General features: G+C 52.1%; 1 protein-coding gene across 1 annotated transcript in view; it reads left to right on the top strand.

Moving 5' to 3' along the window:
* KMT5C (lysine methyltransferase 5C) overlaps window positions 1-20,649 on the top strand; it is an 84,132-nt gene that overhangs the window by 38,988 nt on the left and 24,495 nt on the right. Inside the window, exon 5 of the mRNA XM_075328949.1 lies at window positions 19,550-19,713. Within this exon, the coding sequence (XP_075185064.1) occupies window positions 19,550-19,713 (164 nt within the window). The remainder of the gene's footprint in view (window positions 1-19,549; window positions 19,714-20,649) is intronic.

The following is a 20,649-nucleotide window of genomic DNA, read 5'->3' on the forward strand; positions in this document are numbered from 1 at the left end:
TACATTTCCTGCACGGCGCCCCTGCGCCGCTCGGATGCACTCTTTGTCCTTGTCGCTGGTAAGCGCAAAGGGTCGCAGGCTTCAAAAGCCACCCTGGCTCGATGGATCAAAGAACCAATTCTTGAAGCCTACCGTTCTGCGGGGCTTCCGGTTCCATCAGGGCTGAAGGCCCACTCTACCAGAGCCGTGGGTGCGTCCTGGGTATTACGACACCAGGCTACGGCTCAACAGGTGTGCCAGGCAGCTACCTGGTCGAGTCTGCACACTTTCACCAAACATTATCAGGTGCATACCTATGCTTCGGCGGATGCCAGCCTAGGTAGAAGAGTCCTGCAGGCGGCAGTTACCTCCCCGTAGGGGAAGGCTGTCTTCGCAGCTCTAACATGAGGTATTTCTTTACCCACCCAGGGACTGCTTTTGGACGTCCCAATGGAGCGCCGAAGAAGAGGGAATTTTGTTACTTACCGTAAATTCCTTTTCTTCTAGCTCCTATTGGGAGACCCAGCACCCGCCCTGTTGTCCTTCGGGATTGTTGGTTTTTTCGGGTACACATGTTGTTCATGTTGAACGGTTTTCAGTTCTCCGATGTTACTTCGGAGTGAATTTGTTTAAACCAGTTATTGGCTTTCCTCCTTCTTGCTTTAGCACTAAAACTGGTGAGCCAGTGATCCCACTGGGGGTGTATAGCCAGAAGGGGAGGGGCCTTACACTTTTTAGTGTAATGCTTTGTGTGGCCTCCGGAGGCAGTGCTATACACCCAATCGTCTGGGTCTCCCAATAGGAGCTAGAAGAAAAGGAATTTACGGTAAGTAACAAAATTCCCTTCTTTGCCTTGCCGATCCTCCTGTCCTTTCTACAGTCCGGTCTGCAGCTAGGACTGTCCCTCAATTCCCTCAAGGGACAGGTCTCGGCTCTGTCAGTGTTGTTCCAGCGGCGTATCGCCCGGCTGGCTCAGGTGCGCTCCTTCATGCAGGGCGCATCTCGCATCATTCCGCCTTACCGGCGGCCCTTGGAGCCCTGGGACCTTAATCTGGTCCTCACGGCTTCCGGAAACCCCCCTTTGAGCCTCTTAGGGAGGTTTTTTTGTCTCGTCTTTCACAGAAAGTGGTCTTTCTAGTGGCCATAACTTCCCTCAAGAGAGTCTGTGATTTGGCTGCACTCTCTTCGGAGTCACCCTTTTTTGGTTTTTCATCAAGACAAGGTGGTTCTCCGTCCGACTCCGGACTTTCTCCCTAAGGTGGTTTCTGCTTCCACCTTAACCGGGACATTTCCCTGCCTTCCTTTTGTCCGGCTCCTGTTCATCGCCTTGAAAAGGCGTTGCATACTCTGGATCTTTGTGTCTCGCACCGCTGTTCTTAGGCGGTGCACCTCCTTTTTGTGCTGACCACTGGTCAGCGTAAGGGCCTCTCGGCTTCTAAGCCGACCCTAGCTCGTTGGATTGGGTCGGCCATTTCCGATACCTATCAGTGTACTCAAGTGCCTCCCCCGCCGGGGATCAAGGCACACTCTACCAGAGCTGTCGGTGCCTCTTAGGCTTTCAGGCACCAGGCTACGGCTCAGCAGGTCTGTCAGACTGCCACTTGGACTAGTCTGCATACATTTTCGAAGCACTACCAAGTGCATGCTCATGCTTCGGCAGATGCGAGCTTGGGCAGACGCATCCTTCAGGCGGCTGTCGCCCATTTGTGAAGTTAGGTTTTGCCTACTTCTCAGTTTTCTGTTTATTTCCCACCCATGGACTGCTTTGAGACGTCCCATGGTCTGGGTCTCCCATAAGGAACGATGAAGAAAAAGAGAATTTTGTTTACTTACCGTAAATTCTTTTTCTTTGTCGCTCCATTGGGAGACCCAGACAATTGGGTGTATAGCTTCTGCCTCCGGAGGCCACACAAAGTATTACACTTTAAAAAGTGTAACCCCTCCCCTCTGCCTATACACCCCCCCGTGCATCACGGGCTCCTCAGTTTTATGCTTTGTGTTGAAGGAGGCACACATGCACTCATGCTCCCATCTTAGTCAGCAGCAGCTGCTGATTATATCGGATGGAAGAAAAGAGGGCCCTAACAGGGCTCCCGGCATGCTCCCTTCTCACCCCACTAAGTCGGCGGTGTTGTTAAGGTTGAGGTACCCATTGCGGGTACACAGGCCGGAGCCACATGCCGTTTTCCTTCCCCATCCCTTAGGGGCTCTGGGAGAAGTGGGATCCTATCCGGTCATCCAGGCACTGGGACCGGGCTCCCTCCGCAGCCCCTGTGGGATTCTGACGGACAGGAGACTGAGTATCATCAGGGACAGGGCCCTGCATCTACAGGTACTCTGTGTCCCCTTGGGGACGGTGCATGGAGCACCTTGATCTCAGACGCTGCAGCGACTGCGGTGTTGGTATGAGACCGGGACTACCGCGCCGACCGCGCCTGCTTGCCGGCCGCGGTTTTAACTTTTGTCCCCGCCCTTTGCGGCCTTGTGCCTTAAACTCCCGCCCCCGGGCCTGCCAGTCAGGGGGAAGGGCGGGACGGTCGGTCTGACGCCGACAGTGAGGGCTGGAGCACACTTGGCTGTCCTCCGCCCCCCTCACTATTCACTCTGGGGCACCAGATTCCCGCACTTTTGTAGTTACGCCCACGGCTCCTTCCTCCCCTGTGAACGCCGACAGCCATGTTTTAAGCACATTCTGCCGGTGGAGGACTGGTAGACCCGAGGCAGGGAATCTGGTGGCCACACACTGCCTGAGCGGTCGGTAAGCCAGGTGGCTTCTTCCCACCGGTGCTGGGCCCCTTAGAGTGCTGAACTATATATATATATATATTTGTATACATTTTCTCGGTTCGGCTGTACTGTTAGCTTGTGGCTATATATCCCTCAGTGATCACTCTCCTGGGAGACTACAGCATGTCGTTCACAAGGAGCAAGGGTGCCAAGACACAGGGTTATTTTGCAACCTGTACCTCTTGTGCGGCTATGCTACCTGCAGGTTCCACCTACCCTCACTGTGAGCAATGCTCGGGCCATGTGGCACTCGCTCAGCCGGAGCCTGGGGCACTGGTGGGACCCTCGGCCCAGGTAGAACCGCCGGCTTCCCCTGTCCAGGCAGCAGGGACAGAGTTTGCAGCTTTTGCTGAGAAACTCTGAGTCACTTTCACAATCCATGGCTCAGTCTATGGACAAATGGTCTGCTAAGATACTAGAAGCTTTGCAGCCCAGACCGGCCCTTACACAGGCCCTGGGCACTGCGGGATCGCCCCCAGGCCCCTCTCGGTCTGCGACGAAGCGTGCTCCTGGGGTGGCCTCTAGTTATTACGTGGAGGACTCCGGCACGGACCGCAGTCCCAGACCGGCTAAGCGGGCTCTCTTAGAATCTTCCCCGACTTCATCACGCTGTTCGGGGTCTCAGCTTGAGGACTCTCTAGAGGATGAGGCGGAGGTCGCAGCCCAGGACTCTGACCCTGACGTTGCTCTCAATCTTGATACACCTGAAGGGGACGCCATAGTAAATGACCTTATAGCGTCCATCAACCAGGTGCTAGATCTTTCTCCCCCAACTCTACCTATAGAGGAGTCGGCAGCACAGCAGGAGAAGCACCAATTTAGGTTTCCCAAACGTACTCGGAGTGTTTTCTTCGATCACTCGAACTTCAGAGATGCTGTCCAGAAGCACAGGGCTTTCCCGGACAAGCGCTTTACTAAACGCCTTAATGACACACGTTACCCCTTCCCCTCTGACGTAGTTAAGGGTTGGGCTCAGTGTCCCAAGGTGGATCCTCCAGTCTCTAGACTGGCGGCTAGATCCGTAGTAGCAGTGGCTGACGGTTCAACGCTCAAGGATGCCACGGACAGGCAGATAGAGCTCCTAATGAAATCCATCTATGAAGCCATAGGCGCGTCCTTTGCCCCAGCCTTTGCAGCAGTGTGGGCACTCCAGGCTATCTCAGCTTGTCGGTCTGAGATTAATGCGGTCACCCGTACCTCTGCTCCGCAAGTAGCGTCTTTGACGTCTCAGGCGTCGGTATTTTCATCCTACGCCATGAATGCTGTCCTGGACTCGGCTAGCCGTACAGCGGTAGCATCCGCCAATTCGGTGGCAGTCCGCAGGGCCATGTGGCTACGCGAATGGAAGGCAGACTCTGCTTCCAAGAAGTTCTTGACCGGTTTGCCCTTTTCTGGCGACCGATTTGTTTGGCGAACAATTGGATGAAATTATTAAGCAATCCAAGGGAAAGGACTCGTCCTTACCCCAGCCCAAACCAAAGAGACCTCAGCAACGAAAAATTCAAGCGAGGTTTCGGTCCTTTCGGCCCTCAGCCAGGTCCCAATCCTCATCGTCCAACAGGCCACAGAAGAGCCAGAGAAACTCTTCTGCATGGCGGTCTAAGTCACGCCCTCCAAAGACCGCCGGAGGCACCGTCTCCAAGGCGGCCTCCTCATGACTTTCGGCCTCCCCAAACCGCATCCTCGGTTGGTGGCAGGCTCTCCCGCTTTTGCGACGACTGGTGGCCACATGTCCAAGACCGATGGGTGAGGGACATTCTGTCTCATGGTTACAGGATAGAGTTCAGCTCTCGTCCTCCGACTCGTTTTTTCAGAACATCTCCGCCCCCCGAGCGAACCAAGGTCATGGCATCCGTGGTGGCGGTCCTACACTCTCAGGGCCACTCGGTGATCCCTTACTTAGACGAACAGCGTTCGCTGCAAACAGGGGTGCAATCTCTCCTTCGGGCCCAGTCACACCCCTTGAGGCGCCTCATGCACTTCCTGGGGAAGATGGTGGCAGCAATGGAGGCAGTTCCCTTTGCGCAGTTTCATCTGCGTCCACTCCAATGGGACATTCTCCGCAAATGGGACAAGAGGTCGACGTCCTTAGACAGGAACGTCTCTCTTTCTCTGGCAGCCAAGACCTCTCTTCAGTGGTGGCTTCTTCCCACTTCCCTGTCGAAGGGAAAATCTTTCCTGCCCCCATCCTGGGCTGTGGTCACGACGGACGCGAGTCTGTCAGGGTGGGGAGCGGTTTTTCTCCACCACAAGGCTCAGGGAACCTGGTCTCCGACAGAGTCCTCCCTTCAGATCAATGTTCTGGAGATAAGGGCAGTGTATCTAGCCCTAAAAGCGTTCCATCGGTGGCTGGAGGGCAGACAGATCCGCATACAGTCGGACAACGCCACGGCGGTCGCGTACATCAACCACCAGGGCGGCACTCGCAGTCGTCAAGCCTTCCAAGAAGTTCGGCGGATTCTGCTGTGGGCGGAGGCCACAGCCTCCACCATCTCCGCGGTTCACATCCCAGGCGTAGAAAACTGGGAAGCAGACTTTCTCAGTCGCCAGGGCAGGGACGCAGGGGAATGGTCTCTTCACCCGAACGTGTTTCAAGAGATCTGTTGCCGCTGGGGAACGCCGGACGTCGATCTCATGGCGTCTCGGCACAACAACAAAGTCCCGGCATTCATGGCACGGTCTCAGGATCACAGAGCTCTGGCGGCGGACGCCTTAGTTCAGGATTGGTCGCAGTTTCGACTGCCTTATGTATTCCCTCCTCTTGCAATGCTGCCCAGAGTGTTGCGCAAGATCAGGTCCGACTGCCGCCGCGCCATCCTCGTCGCTCCAGACTGGCCGAGGAGGTCGTGGTACCCAGACCTGTGGCACCTCACGGTGGGTCAACCGTGGGCGCTCCCAGACCGACCAGACTTGCTGTCGCAAGGCCCATTTTTCCATCTGAATTCTGCGGCCCTCAACCTGACTGTGTGGCCATTGAGTTCTGGCTCCTAGCGTCCTCAGGGTTATCTCAAGAGGTCATTGCCACTATGAGACAGGCCAGGAAACCAACGTCAGCCAAGATCTATCACAGGGCTTGGAGGATCTTCTTAGCCTGGTGCTCTGATAAGGGGTTTACCCCCTGGCCGTTTGCCTTACCCACGTTTCTTTCCTTCCTTCAATCCGGAATGGACAAGGGTTTGTCTCTCGGCTCTCTCAAGGGACAAGTCTCGGCGCTCTCCGTGTTTTTTCAAAAGCGTCTAGCCAGGCTTCCGCAGGTCCGCACGTTCCTGCAGGGAGCTTGCCACATAGTTCCACCTTACAAGCGTCCGCTGGAACCCTGGGATCTCAACAGGGTTCTACGGGCTCTTCAGAAACCGCCTTTTGAGCCACTGCGCGATGTCTCTCTATCACGTCTTTCGCAGAAGGTGGCATTTTTAGTGGCAGTCACATCACTCCGAAGAGTGTCAGAGCTTGCAGCGCTGTCATGCAAAGCCCCCTTCCTGGTATTTCACCAGGATAAGGTGGTTCTGCGTCCGGTCCCGGATTTTCTCCCCAAAGTGGTGTCCCCTTTTCATCTCAATCAGGATATCTCCTTACCTTCATTTTGCCCTCATCCAATTCACCAATGTGAAAAGGATTTGCATTTGTTAGATCTAGTGAGAGCACTCCGGATCTACGTGTCTCGCACGGCGCCACTGCGCCGTTCTGATGCGCTCTTTGTCCTTGTCGCTGGCCAGTGTAAGGGGTCGCAGGCTTCCAAGTCAACCTTGGCTCGGTGGATCAAGGAACCGATTTTTGAAGCCTACCGTTCTTCTGGGCTTCCGATTCCTTCAGGGCTGAAAGCCCATTCTACCAGAGCCGTGGGTGCGTCCTGGGCATTGCGGCACCGGGCGACGGCTCAGCAGGTGTGCCAGGCAGCTACCTGGTCTAGTCTGCACACTTTCACGAAACACTATCAGGTGCATACCTATGCTTCGGCGGATGCCAGTCTAGGTAGGCTAGTCCTTCAGGCGGCGGTTGCCCACCTGTAAGAGGAGGGCCTTTGTTGGCTCTTTTTATCAGGGTATTCTTTTACCCACCCAGGGACTGCTTTTGGACGTCCCAATTGTCTGGGTCTCCCAATGGAGCGACAAAGAAGAAGGGAATTTTGTTTACTTACCGTAAATTCCTTTTCTTCTAGCTCCTATTGGGAGACCCAGCACCCGCCCCTGTTCCCTTCGGGCTGTTGTTCTTTTGTGTACACATGTTGTTCATGTTGAATTGTTCTTTTGGTTCATGGTTTCAGTTCTCCGAACATCCTTCGGATTGAATTTACCTTAGACCAATTTATAAGTTTCCTCCTTCCTGCTTTTGCACCAAAACTGAGGAGCCCGTGATGCACGGGGGGGTGTATAGGCAGAGGGGAGGGGTTACACTTTTTAAAGTGTAAAACTTTGTGTGGCCTCCGGAGGCAGAAGCTATACACCCAATTGTCTGGGTCTCCCAATAGGAGCTAGAAGAAAAGGAATTTACGGTAAGTAAACAAAATTCCCTTCTTCTAATAGTTCCGACATGGGAGACCCAGCACCCTCCCTGTTGCCTGTTGGCAGTTCTTGTTCCGTGTGTTTTCACCGGCTGTTGTTGTAGACAGAGGTTCCGGTTATTCCGGGTTTTACTCTATCTCTACTTGTGGGTGGATGTCCTCCTTCAGCTTTTGCACTAAACTGGCTAGGACTGGCTACCAGGGGGTGTATATGCTAGGAGGGAGGAGCTACACTTTTTAGTGTAGTACTTTGTGTGTCCTCTGGAGCAGAAGCTATACACCCATGGTCTGGGTCTCCCATGTCGGAACTATAAGAAAAAGAATTTACGGTAAGTAAACAAAATTCTCTTTTTTTAATTAGTGTTAACATATTCTGCAGAGCTTTACATACACTGTCCCCATTGGGTCTCACAATCTAAATTCTCTATATGTATGTCTCTGTATGTTCTCCCATGTTTGCGTTGGTTTCCTTTCAAACTCCTTGCAGATGTTGTCCTTAGTGGGATTTGAACCCAGGACTAGAGATGAGCGAACCGGTCGCGGTTCGGCTCGAGCTTGGTTCGTCGAACGGAGGTCTAGTTCGAGTTCGGTTCGGCGAACCACTCGAACCCATAGGAAACAATGGGAGGCAATCACAAAAACACCTAGAAAACACCCTCAAAGGTGTCCAAAAGGTGACAAACAACTCACAGCACAAGGGAAAGTGACAAGGACTCATGCGAAAACAAAAGAGCTGGACAAGGAAAAAGAGGAGGAGACACAGATATAGGCATGGCATGCCCTTCTAAAATGATGTAAAACACTTCAAGGTGACTCCAAGCGGAGTCTCCCTTTTCTTCGGCGCTCTATTGGGAGACCCAGACGATTGGGTGTATAGCACTGCCTCCGGAGGCCACACAAAGCAATTACACTAAAAAGTGTAAGGCCCCTCCCCTTCTGGCTATACACCCCCAGTGGGATCACTGGCTCACCAGTTTTCTGCTTTGTGCGAAGGAGGTCAGACATCCACGCATAGCTCCACTGTTTGTAGTCAGCAGTAGCTGCTGGCTATATCGGATGGAAGAAAAGAGGGCCCATATGGGGCCCCCAGCATGCTCCCTTCTCACCCGCGGTGGTGCTTGTAAGGTTAAGGTACCTATTGCTGGTACAGAGGCTGGAGCCCACATGCTGTTTTCCTTCCACATCCCATGGAGGGCTCTGTGGAAGTGGGATCTTGCCGGCCCCCAAGCCCTGGGGCCGGGCTCCATCCACAGACCCAGAGAACCTGCTGGATTTGGAGCGGGAGTGCCGTTCAGGGACAAGGCCCTGCAACTTTCAGGTACTCTGTGTCCCCGGCAGGCACGGACACTCTCAAGGCTTGCTGAGCGTTATAGTGCGCCGGGGACAGTAGCGCTGTGCGCTGGGGTTAGGTCACTGCAGCTTTGCTGAGTGACGTTACATGTTGGGAACTACTGCGCCGACCGCTACTGGAGCGGCGGCGCAGCTGCGACTTGTGGTGCGCCGGGGACTTTGCGCCGACCGCGCTTTTACGGCGGCGGCGCTTCTAACTTTAGCCCCCGGCTTCTGCGGCCTAGCGCCGCTTCGTTCCCGCCCCCACCCTGTCAATCAGGGTAGGGGAGAGACGCTGCTCAATTGGCAGCGCCGAGGGCTGGAGCCTTATTTACATGCTCCAGCCCTCTCACTAGGCACAGTGGGAAGCAGGCTTCCCGCTCTTCGTCTGTATACGCCCAGGGCCCGCCCCCCCTCTCTACAAGGACGCCGGCAGCCATTACACATGCGGTCTGGCTGGGGAAAGGCAGCAGGCTCTGGGAGACCCAGACTAAAGGGATTTCGGCGACCACACACCCGCTCCTAAGCGGGCGGTAAGCTGCACTTTAGTGCTGGCCCCACTAGTGCCTCAGTGTTATATTAGTGTACTTTTTTCTTGGTACCATATATATATATATATATAGTTGCACTGTAAGGTCGCTTCTTGGCTGGACACCCTGTACTGCTCTGAGGAGGCAGCAACATGTCATCCGCAAAACGCAAGGGTGCCAAGGCACAGGCTGTGTACACTGTTTGTACTGCATGTGGGGCTAATCTACCAGCAGGCTCCAACGACTCTCATTGTGTGCAATGTTCAGTCCCAGTGGCACTTCGTCAGCCAGAGCCTATGGTGGTAGTGGCCCAGGCAGAGTCGCCTGTGAACCCTGCCCCGGTGACGGGGACAGACTTTGCAGTTTTTGCTGATAAAATGTCTGTGACTATGACAAAAATCCTGGAGACCTTGCAGTCCAGGCCAGTTACTCAGACCATGGACACTGCTGTGTCTATGCTCTCCGGTCCCCCTCAGTTGGAACTAATCCGTACTTCAAGGGGGTCTCAAGCATCACAGGCTGAAGTCTCTGACTCAGATGACAGTCCCAGGCAGCCTAAGCGGGCTCGCTGGGAAAGACCCTCCACGTCATCACACTGCTCAGGGTCTCAGCGAGAAGAGTCTCTCTGTGATGAGACTGAGGACGGTGATCAGGATTCTAATCCTGAGGCCCCTCTCAATCTGGATGCCCCTGATGGTGACGCCATGGTTAATGACCTTATATCGGCAATTAATAGACTGTTGGATATTTCTCCCCCAGCCCCTTCTGCAGAGGAGGCAGCTGCACAGCAGGAGAAGTTCCATTTCCTATATCCCAAGCGTAAATTAAGTGCTTTTTTGGACCACTCTGACTTCAGAGAATCGATCCAGAAACACGACGCTCATCCAGACAAGCGTTTCTCTAAACGTTCTAAGGATACCCGTTATCCTTTTCCCTCTGAGGTGGCCAAACGCTGGACCCAGTGTCCAAAGGTGGATCCCCCAATTTCCAAGCTTGCGGCTAGATCCATAGTCGCAGTAGAGGATGGCGCTTCACTTAAGGATGCCAACGACAGACAGATGGACCTTTGGTTGAAATCTGTCTATGAAGCTATCGGCGCGTCGTTTGCTCCAGCATTCGCGGCCGTGTGGGCACTCCAAGCTATTTCAGCTGGTTTAGCACAGGTGGATGCTTTCATACATCCAGCAGTGCCGCAAGTGGCGTCCCTAACTTCGCAAATGTCTGCGTTTGCGACCTATGCTATCAATGCTGTCCTAGAATCTACGAGCCGTACCGCTATGGCGTCCGCCAATTCTGTGGTTTTGCGCAGAGCCTTGTGGTTAAAGGACTGGAAAGCAGATGCTGGTTCCAAAAAATGCTTAACCAGCTTGCCATTATCTAGAGACAGACTGTTTGGTGAGCCATTGGCTGAAATCATAAAACAGTCCAAGGGTAAGGACTCTTCCTTACCACAGCCCAGAGCAAGTAAACCTCAACAGAAAAAGTGGCAGTCGAGGTTTCGGTCCTTTCGAGGCTCGGGCAAGGCCCAATTCTCCTCGTCCAAAAGGACTCAGAAAGAACAAGGGAGCTCAGATTCCTGGCGGGCTCACTCACGCCCCAGGAAAGCAAATGGAGGAACCGCTTCCAAAGCGGCTACCTCATGACTTTCGGCCTCCTCCCTCCGCATCCTCGGTCGGTGGCAGGCTCTCCCGCTTTTGCGACATTTGGCTGTCACAGGTCAAAGACCGGTGGGTAACAGACATTCTGTCTCGCGGGTACAGAATCGAGTTCAGTTCTCGGCCTCCACTTCGGTTCTTCAGAACCTCCCCACACCCCAACCGAGCAGATGCCCTGCTGCAGGCGGTGGACTCTCTAAGAGCAGAAGGAGTCGTGATCCCTGTCCCCCCTCAGGAACGGGGGCGAGGATTTTACTCCAATCTCTTTGTGGTTCCAAAAAAGGACGGCTCCTTCCGTCCTGTTCTGGACCTAAAACTGCTCAACAAGCATGTGAACGCCAGGCGGTTCCGGATGGAATCCCTCCGCTCAGTCATTGCCTCAATGTCTCAAGGAGATTTCCTAGCATCAATAGACATCAAAGATGCTTATCTCCACGTGCCGATTGCTACAGAGCACCAATGCTTTCTACGCTTCGTGATAGGAGACGACCATCTTCAGTTCGTAGCTCTGCCATTTGGTCTGGCGACAGCCCCTCGGGTGTTCACCAAGATCATGGCGGCAGTGGTAGCAGTCTTGCACTCTCACGGACACTCTGTGATCCCTTACTTGGACGATCTACTGGTCAAGGCACCCTCTCAAGAGGCATGCCAACTCAGCCTGAAGGTTGCACTGGAGACTCTCCAGGCGTTCGGGTGGATCATCAACTTCCCAAAGTCAAATCTGTCACCGACCCAATCACTAACGTATCTTGGCATGGAGTTTCATACTCTCTCAGCGATAGTGAAGCTTCCGCTGGACAAGCAGCGGTCTCTACAGACTGGGGTGCAGGCTCTCCTTCAAAGTCAGTCGCACTCCTTAAGACGCCTCATGCACTTCCTCGGGAAGATGGTGGCGGCAATAGAGGCGGTTCCGTTTGCGCAGTTTCATCTGCGTCCACTTCAATGGGACATTCTCCGCCAATGGGACGGGAAGTCAACATCCCTGGACAGGAAAGTCTCCCTTTCCCAGACGGCCAAAGACTCTCTGCAGTGGTGGCTTCTTCCCACCTCATTATCACAGGGAAGATCCTTCCTACCACCGTCTTGGGCGGTGGTCACGACAGACGCGAGTCTGTCAGGGTGGGGAGCAGTCTTTCTCCACCACAGGGCTCAGGGTACGTGGTCTCAGCAGGAGTCCACCCTTCAGATCAATGTTCTGGAAATCAGAGCAGTGTATCTTGCCCTTCTAGCCTTCCAGCAGTGGCTGGAAGGAAGGCAGATCCGAATTCAGTCGGACAACTCCACAGCGGTGGCATACATCAACCACCAAGGGGGGACACGCAGTCGGCAAGCCTTCCAGGAAGTCCGGCGGATTCTGATGTGGGTGGAAGCCACAGCCTCCACCATATCCGCAGTTCACATCCCCGGCGTAGAAAACTGGGAAGCAGACTTCCTCAGTCGCCAGGGCATGGACGCAGGGGAATGGTCCCTTCACCCAGACGTGTTTCAGGAAATCTGTCGCCGCTGGGGGGTGCCGGACGTCGACCTAATGGCGTCACGGCACAACAACAAGGTCCCAACATTCATGGCACGGTCTCGCGATCAAAGAGCGCTGGCGGCAGACGCCCTAGTGCAAGATTGGTCGCAGTTCCGGCTCCCTTATGTGTTTCCACCTCTGGCACTCTTGCCCAGAGTGCTACGCAAGATCAGATCCGATTGCAGCCGCGTCATACTTGTCGCCCCAGACTGGCCGAGGAGGGCGTGGTATCCGGATCTGTGGCAGCTCACGGTCGGCCAACCGTGGGCACTCCCAGACCGACCAGACTTACTGTCCCAAGGGCCGTTTTTCCATCGGAATTCTGCGGCCCTGAACCTGACTGTGTGGCCATTGAGTCCTGGATCCTAGCGTCTTCAGGATTGTCCCAAGGGGTCGTTGCCACCATGAGACAGGCTAGGAAGCCCACGTCCGCTAAGATCTACCACAGAACGTGGAGGATATCCTTATCCTGGTCCTCTGCTCAGGGAGTGTCTCCCTGGCCATTTGCATTGCCTACTTTTCTTTCTTTCCTGCAATCTGGGTTAGAAAAAGGTTTGTCGCTCGGCTCCCTTAAAGGTCAGGTCTCGGCGCTATCCGTCTTTTTTCAGAGGCGTTTGGCACGCCTTCCTAAGGTGCGCACGTTCCTACAGGGGGTTTGCCATATCGTACCCCCGTACAAGCGGCCGTTAGATCCATGGGATCTGAACAGGGTACTAGTTGCCCTCCAGAAGCCGCCCTTCGAGCCTCTGAGGGATGTTTCACTTTCTAGACTATCACAGAAAGTGGCTTTTCTGGTAGCGATCACATCTCTTCGGAGAGTGTCTGAGCTGGCAGCACTATCATCCAAGGCTCCCTTCCTGGTCTTCCACCAGGACAAGGTTGTGCTGCGCCCTATTCAGGAGTTTCTCCCGAAGGTGGTATCCTCTTTTCATCTTAATCAGGATATCTCTTTGCCTTCGTTTTGTCCTCATGCAGTTCATCGGTATGAGAAGGATTTACATTTGTTAGATCTGGTGAGAGCACTCAGAATCTACATTTCCCGCACGGCGCCCTTGCGCCGTTCGGATGCACTCTTTGTCCTTGTCGCTGGTAAGCGCAAAGGGTCGCAGGCTTCTAAGGCCACCCTGGCTCGATGGATCAAAGAACCAATTCTTGAAGCCTACCGTTCTGCTGGGCTTCCGGTTCCATCAGGGCTGAAGGCCCATTCTACCAGAGCCGTGTGTGCATCCTGGGCATTACGACACCAGGCTACGGCTCAACAGGTGTGCCAGGCAGCTACCTGGTCGAGTCTGCACACTTTCACCAAACATTATCAGGTGCATACCTATGCTTCGGCGGACGCCAGCCTAGGTAGAAGAGTCCTGCAGGCGGCAGTTGCCTCCCCGTAGGGGAGGGCTGTCTTGCAGCTCTAACATGAGGTATTTCTTTACCCACCCAGGGACAGCTTTTGGACGTCCCAATCGTCTGGGTCTCCCAATAGAGCGCCGAAGAAGGGAATTTTGTTACTTACCGTAAATTCCTTTTCTTCTAGCTCTTATTGGGAGACCCAGCACCCGCCCTGTTGTCCTTCGGGATTTTTGGTTTGTTTGCGGGTACACATGTTGTTCATGTTGAACGGTTTTCAGTTCTCCGATGTTACTCGGAGAGAATTTGTTTAAACCAGTTATTGGCTTTCCTCCTTCTTGCTTTTGCACTAAAACTGGTGAGCCAGTGATCCCACTGGGGGTGTATAGCCAGAAGGGGAGGGGCCTTACACTTTTTAGTGTAATTGCTTTGTGTGGCCTCCGGAGGCAGTGCTATACACCCAATCGTCTGGGTCTCCCAATAAGAGCTAGAAGAAAAGGAATTTACGGTAAGTAACAAAATTCCCTTCTTTTCCAAAAATTGTGCCCCACACACACCCACCCTTTCAGTGGCAGCACTTGTGCCCCAGCTCTACACTTCACAGGTAGATTTGCATCAAGCACATTCAAAATACACAAACATTTACTCTCCCCAGGATGACCCCGGGGTAGTAAATTCCTTGTGGATCCATGACTTGTTCATTTTGATGAACGTTAGTCTGTCCACATTGTCACTGGACAGACGCGTGCGCTTATCTGTCAGCACACACCCAGCAGCACTGAAGACACGTTCAGAGACAACGCTGGCAGCTGGATACGACAAAATCTCCAAGGCGTGAGTGGAGAGCTCTGGCCATTTTTCAAGATTTGAAGCCCAAAATGAGCAAGGCTCCATTTGCAAAGTCATGGCATCGATGTTCATTTGGAGATACTCCTGTATCATCCTCTCCAGCCGTTGACTATGTGTCAGACTTGTTGTCTCTGGTGGCCTTGCAAAAGATGGTCTAAAACAATTATGAAAAGATTCAATAAAATTGCTGTTACCAGCACCAGATACGGTGCTGCTGGTACGGGTAGACTGTTGAAGATGACGAGACCGTCCCATGTTTGTCAAGTTACAACTGGGAGATTCACTCCGTGCACCACGGTTGTTTGGTGGAAAAGCCGAGCTAAGATCGAGTAACAGCTTCTGCTGATACTCCTGCATACGTGCGTCCCTTTCTATGGCTGGAATTATGTCACAAAATTTGGACTTGTACCGGGGATCTAATAGTGTGGCAATCCAGTAGTCATCATCACTTCTAATTTTGACAATACGAGTGTCATGTTGGAGGTAGTGCAACAAAAAGGCACTCGTGTCTTGCGCAGCCATGCGGACCAAGTCCACGCTGTGTTTGTGGCATAGAGGTGCTAACCGTTCTTTCTTCCTCTGACATCTCCCCCCAACCTCTTTCAACTGAAATTTGACCAAGGTCTCCCTCATCCGCTGAGTCTTCCATGTCCATGGACAGTTCGTCCTCCATTTCTTCATGTTCTCCTGCACCTTCCTCAACATTTTGCCTGCTACCATGCGCCCTTGTTGATCCCTGTCCCCCATGGTCCCATGCCTGCCGCCTTGATGATGATGAACGTCTGGACCTTGGTGATGTTGTTCCTTGCGCATATGAATCCTCCTATTACAAACAAGAGGACAAATGAGTTTTTATAGTGCAAAAAAGTGTACAGGATTTTATTTAAAGACAGCAAGTGAACATCCATTAAAATCAAGTAAAAAATATATAAAAAGTATACAAGACCAAGCTCCAAAATTTATGCATCAATGTCAGGGTTAACAGTACATTTCGAATAGCCTCTTATATCAGTACTTCAATACCTGAAGAGGGACATATATATTACAAGTAATTCCCTCTGGGAATATACCCATGGAAGATATAGCACTTTCAGGGTTAACAATACAGAACAGTAACCTTTTTATCAATGCATCATTACATGACAACAGGGGGGCATGTTATATTACAAGTATTCCCCCTCGGACTGTGCCCATAGAAAGTTTAACCCATCCAAAGTCTATTCACACCACTATTCACACGAATTGTAATCACATATCTACCAGTGGTAGAAGTATATGAGTGGCAGCTTGGTGACAGGACCTCCAGAAGCGACGTACGTTTCGATTGTTGTTTTCTTCATCAGGGCAGAGGTATTCCGGAATACAGTCCCAGGGGGAATACTTGTAATATAACATGCCCCCCTGTTGTCATGTAATGATGCATTGATAAAAAGGTTACTGTTCTGTGTCGGCACATCACATTTCAGGCGATGAACCGGCAGGCCGAAAGACTTGAGGTTGAAGTGGCGGAAGTGAGCAGACAGTTTTCATGCCCTGTTCAGAAGGCCATCTAGGCCGGGATAGTGTGTTATAAATTGCTGGACAACAAGGTTCAACACGTGAGCCATACAAGGCACGTGTGTCACCTTGCCCAGGCGAAGGGCCACACCCAGGTTTGCAGCAATGTCGCACACGGCCTTACCAGGCTGCAGATTGAGTGGAGACAACCATTTACCAAACTCTGTGTTCAGAGATGCCCACAACTCAGCCGCTGTGTGACTCTTAGTTCCAAGACATTTCAAGCTAAAGACCGCCTGATGCCGTTGTGCTCTGCTGCCAGCATAGTAATGAGGGGTGCGTTATTCCTTCTGTGCAGTTACAACGCTGGTGGCCTGACTAGGCAGGCTTGGGGCGGAGGTGGAGGACCCAGACGAGGTTGAGGAGGCAGAAGCTGTGGAGGAACTTGGACAGACAGAGGATTGAGACACAAGTCGTGGGGACGGCAAGACTTGTGCAGCAGACCCTTCACCATCTATCACCATAGTTACCCAGTGCCCAGTCAGCGACATGTAACGTCCCTGTCCATGCTTACTGGTCCAAGTATCGGTGGTGAAATGCACCCGTTCACACACACAGTTTCTCAAGGAAGCGGTGATGTTGTGTGCGACATGCTGGTGTAGCGCAGGCACACCTTTCTTAGAGTAGTAGTGGCGACTGGGCATCTGGTACTGGGGCACAGCGACAGACATAAGGTCTCTAAAATCCTGTGTGTCCACCAGGCGGAAAGGCAGCATTTTGGTAGCCAAGAGCTTACAGAGGGATAAAATCAACCTCTTAGCTTTGTCATGGGTCGCAGGAAATGGCCTTTTATTTGTCCACATCTGAGGGACAGAGATCTGGCTGCTGTGTGTAGACTGTGTTGAGTAGGGTGTCCCTGGAAAAATGCAGGTTTGTGAGGAAAGTGCAGGCGTAGACATGATGTTGCCTTCATCCAACGTTGGTGCTATTGATGTCTGAGAGAGCTGTACACACGCACTTGTTTCCCCTTCCAAACCAACTGACAACCTACCAAGCAAACTGCCTGCTGCGGTTACAGTGGTGGAAGTTGTGCGTGGAAAACCAGGTGTGACAGCTGTCCCCACAGTCCTAGAGGATGAAGAGCATGCGGATGCACTGGAAGGGGCAGGCGGTGGATGGTCCGCTCCGCTAGGCCGCATTGCAGCACGGTGAGCTTCCCACTGGGATATATGATATTTATTCATGTGACGATTCATGGAAGAAGTTATCAAACTGCTGAGGTTTTTTTTTTTTAACTAACAGATTCCCGACAAATTTTACAGATCACATGATTTGGGCGATCCTTTGCAAGGTCAAAAAAGGACCAGGCTAAGGCTTAGAGGCCATGCGAGCTGCAGAGCCACCCCAACTTGTGCTCAGAGGCAGAGTGGTGGCTGAGGATGCAGTTGTAGACGTGCTACCAGTGCTCCGACTCTGTCCAGGAAGGCGCAAGGTAACTTCTTCGTCGTCAGTTGCATCCTCCTCCACCGCCTCTGTTGACCTCCTCGAGTGCCTGACTGTGGGTTGACAGTAGGTGGGATCTAGAACTTCCACATCAAACGTTGTTTGCACTCCCCTTACCCTCAGACCGAGCCTCTTCCTGCCCTGACCGAATATTTAAGTTGTACTCCCAAACTGGTATCTGCGTCTCATCGTCATCAGTATGTTCCTCATTGTCTCTACCAACAGGTGTTACAGTTTGTGAATAAGGGTCAACATTATGCTCAGAAACTTGGTCATCACGACCTGAATCTGAGTCACAAAGGTTCTGGGCATCACTGCAGACCATTTCCTGGTCTGTACTCACTGTAGCTTGGGAGCAGACCTCTGATTCCCAGGCTATAATGTGACTGAACAGCTCTGCAGACTCGGCCATCTCAGTTCCACCATACTGTGCAGGGCGGATGGAGACTTGAGAGCTGGGAGAAAGCAAGTGTGATTGGGATGACAACTCAGAGGACTGGTTTTTTTTGAATGCGGTAGTTGAGGTGGCGGAGAGGGCACTTGTTGAACCACTTGAGATCCATTCAAGCATGTTTTTTTTTTTTGGGGCATCATCTACCTTTTGTTCTAGTTGTTCGTGTCCGTAAGAAAGGGAGCACATCGGATTGTCCACGGTAAGTAGTAGACATCTTACTTTTGCTGGAAGATGGCCCATCTTCAGCAGATGTTAATGGAGCTTTGCCACCTTCCCCACGGGCACAAACTTTTTTCTTTTTCCAACCCTCCTGTTCCCCTTCCCACCAGCATCTGTCATTTTGCCACTCATTTTGATTGCGCCAAGATTGTCCACTTAAAATGTGGTAGTAAAAATTGAGAGGTGGTGTAGATTGCAGAGGTGGTCTAGCTTTATTGACAGCTGAAGAAACAACGCTGACTATCCCTGACAATGCAACTACGGCCCTTAAACTAGCAGCAGTGTTTGCAATTATAATGGCTTAATAAAAATGAGCTTGAGGGTACAATGCAGAGGTGCTGGAAATTGCTTGGCACCAGTGGGACACTAATGAAGTCCAACAGCTACTTTTAGGATGCCACTAACTGGCAGCACTCTGCAATTAAAATGGCTTTGCTAAAAAGGGCAGGAGGGTACAGTGGCCGGGTTGTGGGTCAGTGTAGAGGAAAGGAAGCCTCACTTTGTATACCTCCTAATGGTGAAATGCAGCGAGGAAGTCCCTGAGCTTAGGTACACAGACGCTGTTATCTGTAGCTGTTAAAAACTGTTTCCTCGGACCTGACTGTCACCTATGGCTCTGAGCCAGCTGCAATCAGCCCTTAAAAGGGCTGAAAGAAACTTCTATCCCTATTCTGTATAGCGCTGTGTGTAGAGCGTACACCGCAGGATCGGCGACAGGAGCTGCTTCAGCGGTGACTGTCACCCAGACGCAGAAGGCAGATAATGGCATCCTGAGGGAAAATTGTCGTATTTATAATGCAAGGAGATGTGACATGGACAGCCTATGACACATGCCCTTGCTTGTCTGGCAAAAAGTCCACTTAGCCGTGTGTGTGTCTGGGATTGGCTGACATGCTGGCCCGCCCCACTACACGCGCGCTTAGAAAAAAAAAAATGGCGATCGGCATTCTCTCAGCAACACAGATCTAAAACCCGTCCCCCCCCCCCCCTCCGCACACTATACGCTGAAATTTGATAATAGTGTGAATCACAGAGTGACTTACACTATTACAGTGAAAAGCCAGCTAGTAATTAGCTTGGCTTTTTGCAGATAGAACCGTTTTCGAACGTAACTCGAGCTGCCGAACGTTTAGCAAAAAGCAAAAGCTAGAGTTCTAGTTCGACCTTGAACACCCCCCAAAATCACTTGAACCGCGAACTGGAGAACCACGACCCGCGCTCAACTCTACCCAGGACCCCGACGCTTCAAGGCCGCAGTGCTAACCACTGAGCCACTGTGCTGCCAAGTTTCTTGCGTCACATGAAAGGGTTTACGGCAAGTACACAAAAATATTCTTTTTACAAAATTGTATATATTTTTTTTTTTTTTTTTCTTTTTTCTTACAGGGTAAAGAATGAAAAAATTGCCTTGCTTCTGGGCTGCATAGCTGAGCTTACTAAAGCTGACGAGAGCCTCCTTCGCTTTGGTGAAAATGACTTTAGTGTCATGTACTCCACCAGAAAGAGATGTGCTCAGCTCTGGCTTGGTCCGGCAGCTTTTATTAATCACGGTATGTAGCCATCGTATTTTACTTTTTGTTTTTGGAGAGCTGTGTATTTTAAGCTATATGCTTACAGGGGTATTCCCATCCACAGGACCCTATCCCAATATGTGTAGTAATAATATAATAGCAAATACCACCAATTAGAAATGTAGTAAAATTGTTTTGATAAGCTGTCTCTTACCTTATGAGCAGGGCATTGCAGCTTAGGTATCCATGGTTATGTCCAGTCATATAGGGACAGTGGTTCGTGGTTGTAACTATAGATACCCTAGCTGCAATACCCTGCACGTAAGGTAAGAAACATCATTTCTTTGTCGCTCCATTGGGAGACCCAGACAATTGGGTGTATAGCTTCTGCCTCCGGAGGCCACACAAAGTATTACACTTTAAAAAGTGTAACCCCTCCCCTCTGCCTATACACCCTCCCGTGCATCACGGGCCCATCAGTTTTATGCTTTGTGTTGAAGGAGGCACACATTCACGCAAGCTCCACATTTTAGTCAGCAGCAGCTGCTGACTTTATCGGATGGAAGAAAAGAGGGCCCCAGGGCCCCCGGCATGCTCCCTTCTCACCCCACTATGGTCGGCGGTGCTGTTAAGGTTGAGGTACCCATTGCGGGTACAAAGGCTGGAGCCACATGCCGTTATCCTTCCCCATCCCTTAGTGGCTCTGGGAGAAGTGGGATCCTAACCGGTCACCATGCACTGGGACCGGGCTCCCTCCGCAGCCCCTGAGGGAATCTGACGGACAGGAGACTGGATATCATCAGGGACAGGCCCTGCTTCTCAGAGGTACTCTGTGTCCCCTTGGGGACGGCGCATAGAGCGCCTGTGTATCGGACGCTGCAGCAGCTGCTGTGTGTTTGGTGTCGCCGGGACTACCGCGCCGACCGCGCCTGTTTGCCGGCCACGCTTCTAAATTTAGTCCCCGGCTTCTGCGGC

The sequence above is a fragment of the Anomaloglossus baeobatrachus genome, chromosome 11 (assembly GCF_048569485.1).
Source record: "Anomaloglossus baeobatrachus isolate aAnoBae1 chromosome 11, aAnoBae1.hap1, whole genome shotgun sequence".
Taxonomy (NCBI): domain Eukaryota; kingdom Metazoa; phylum Chordata; class Amphibia; order Anura; family Aromobatidae; genus Anomaloglossus; species Anomaloglossus baeobatrachus.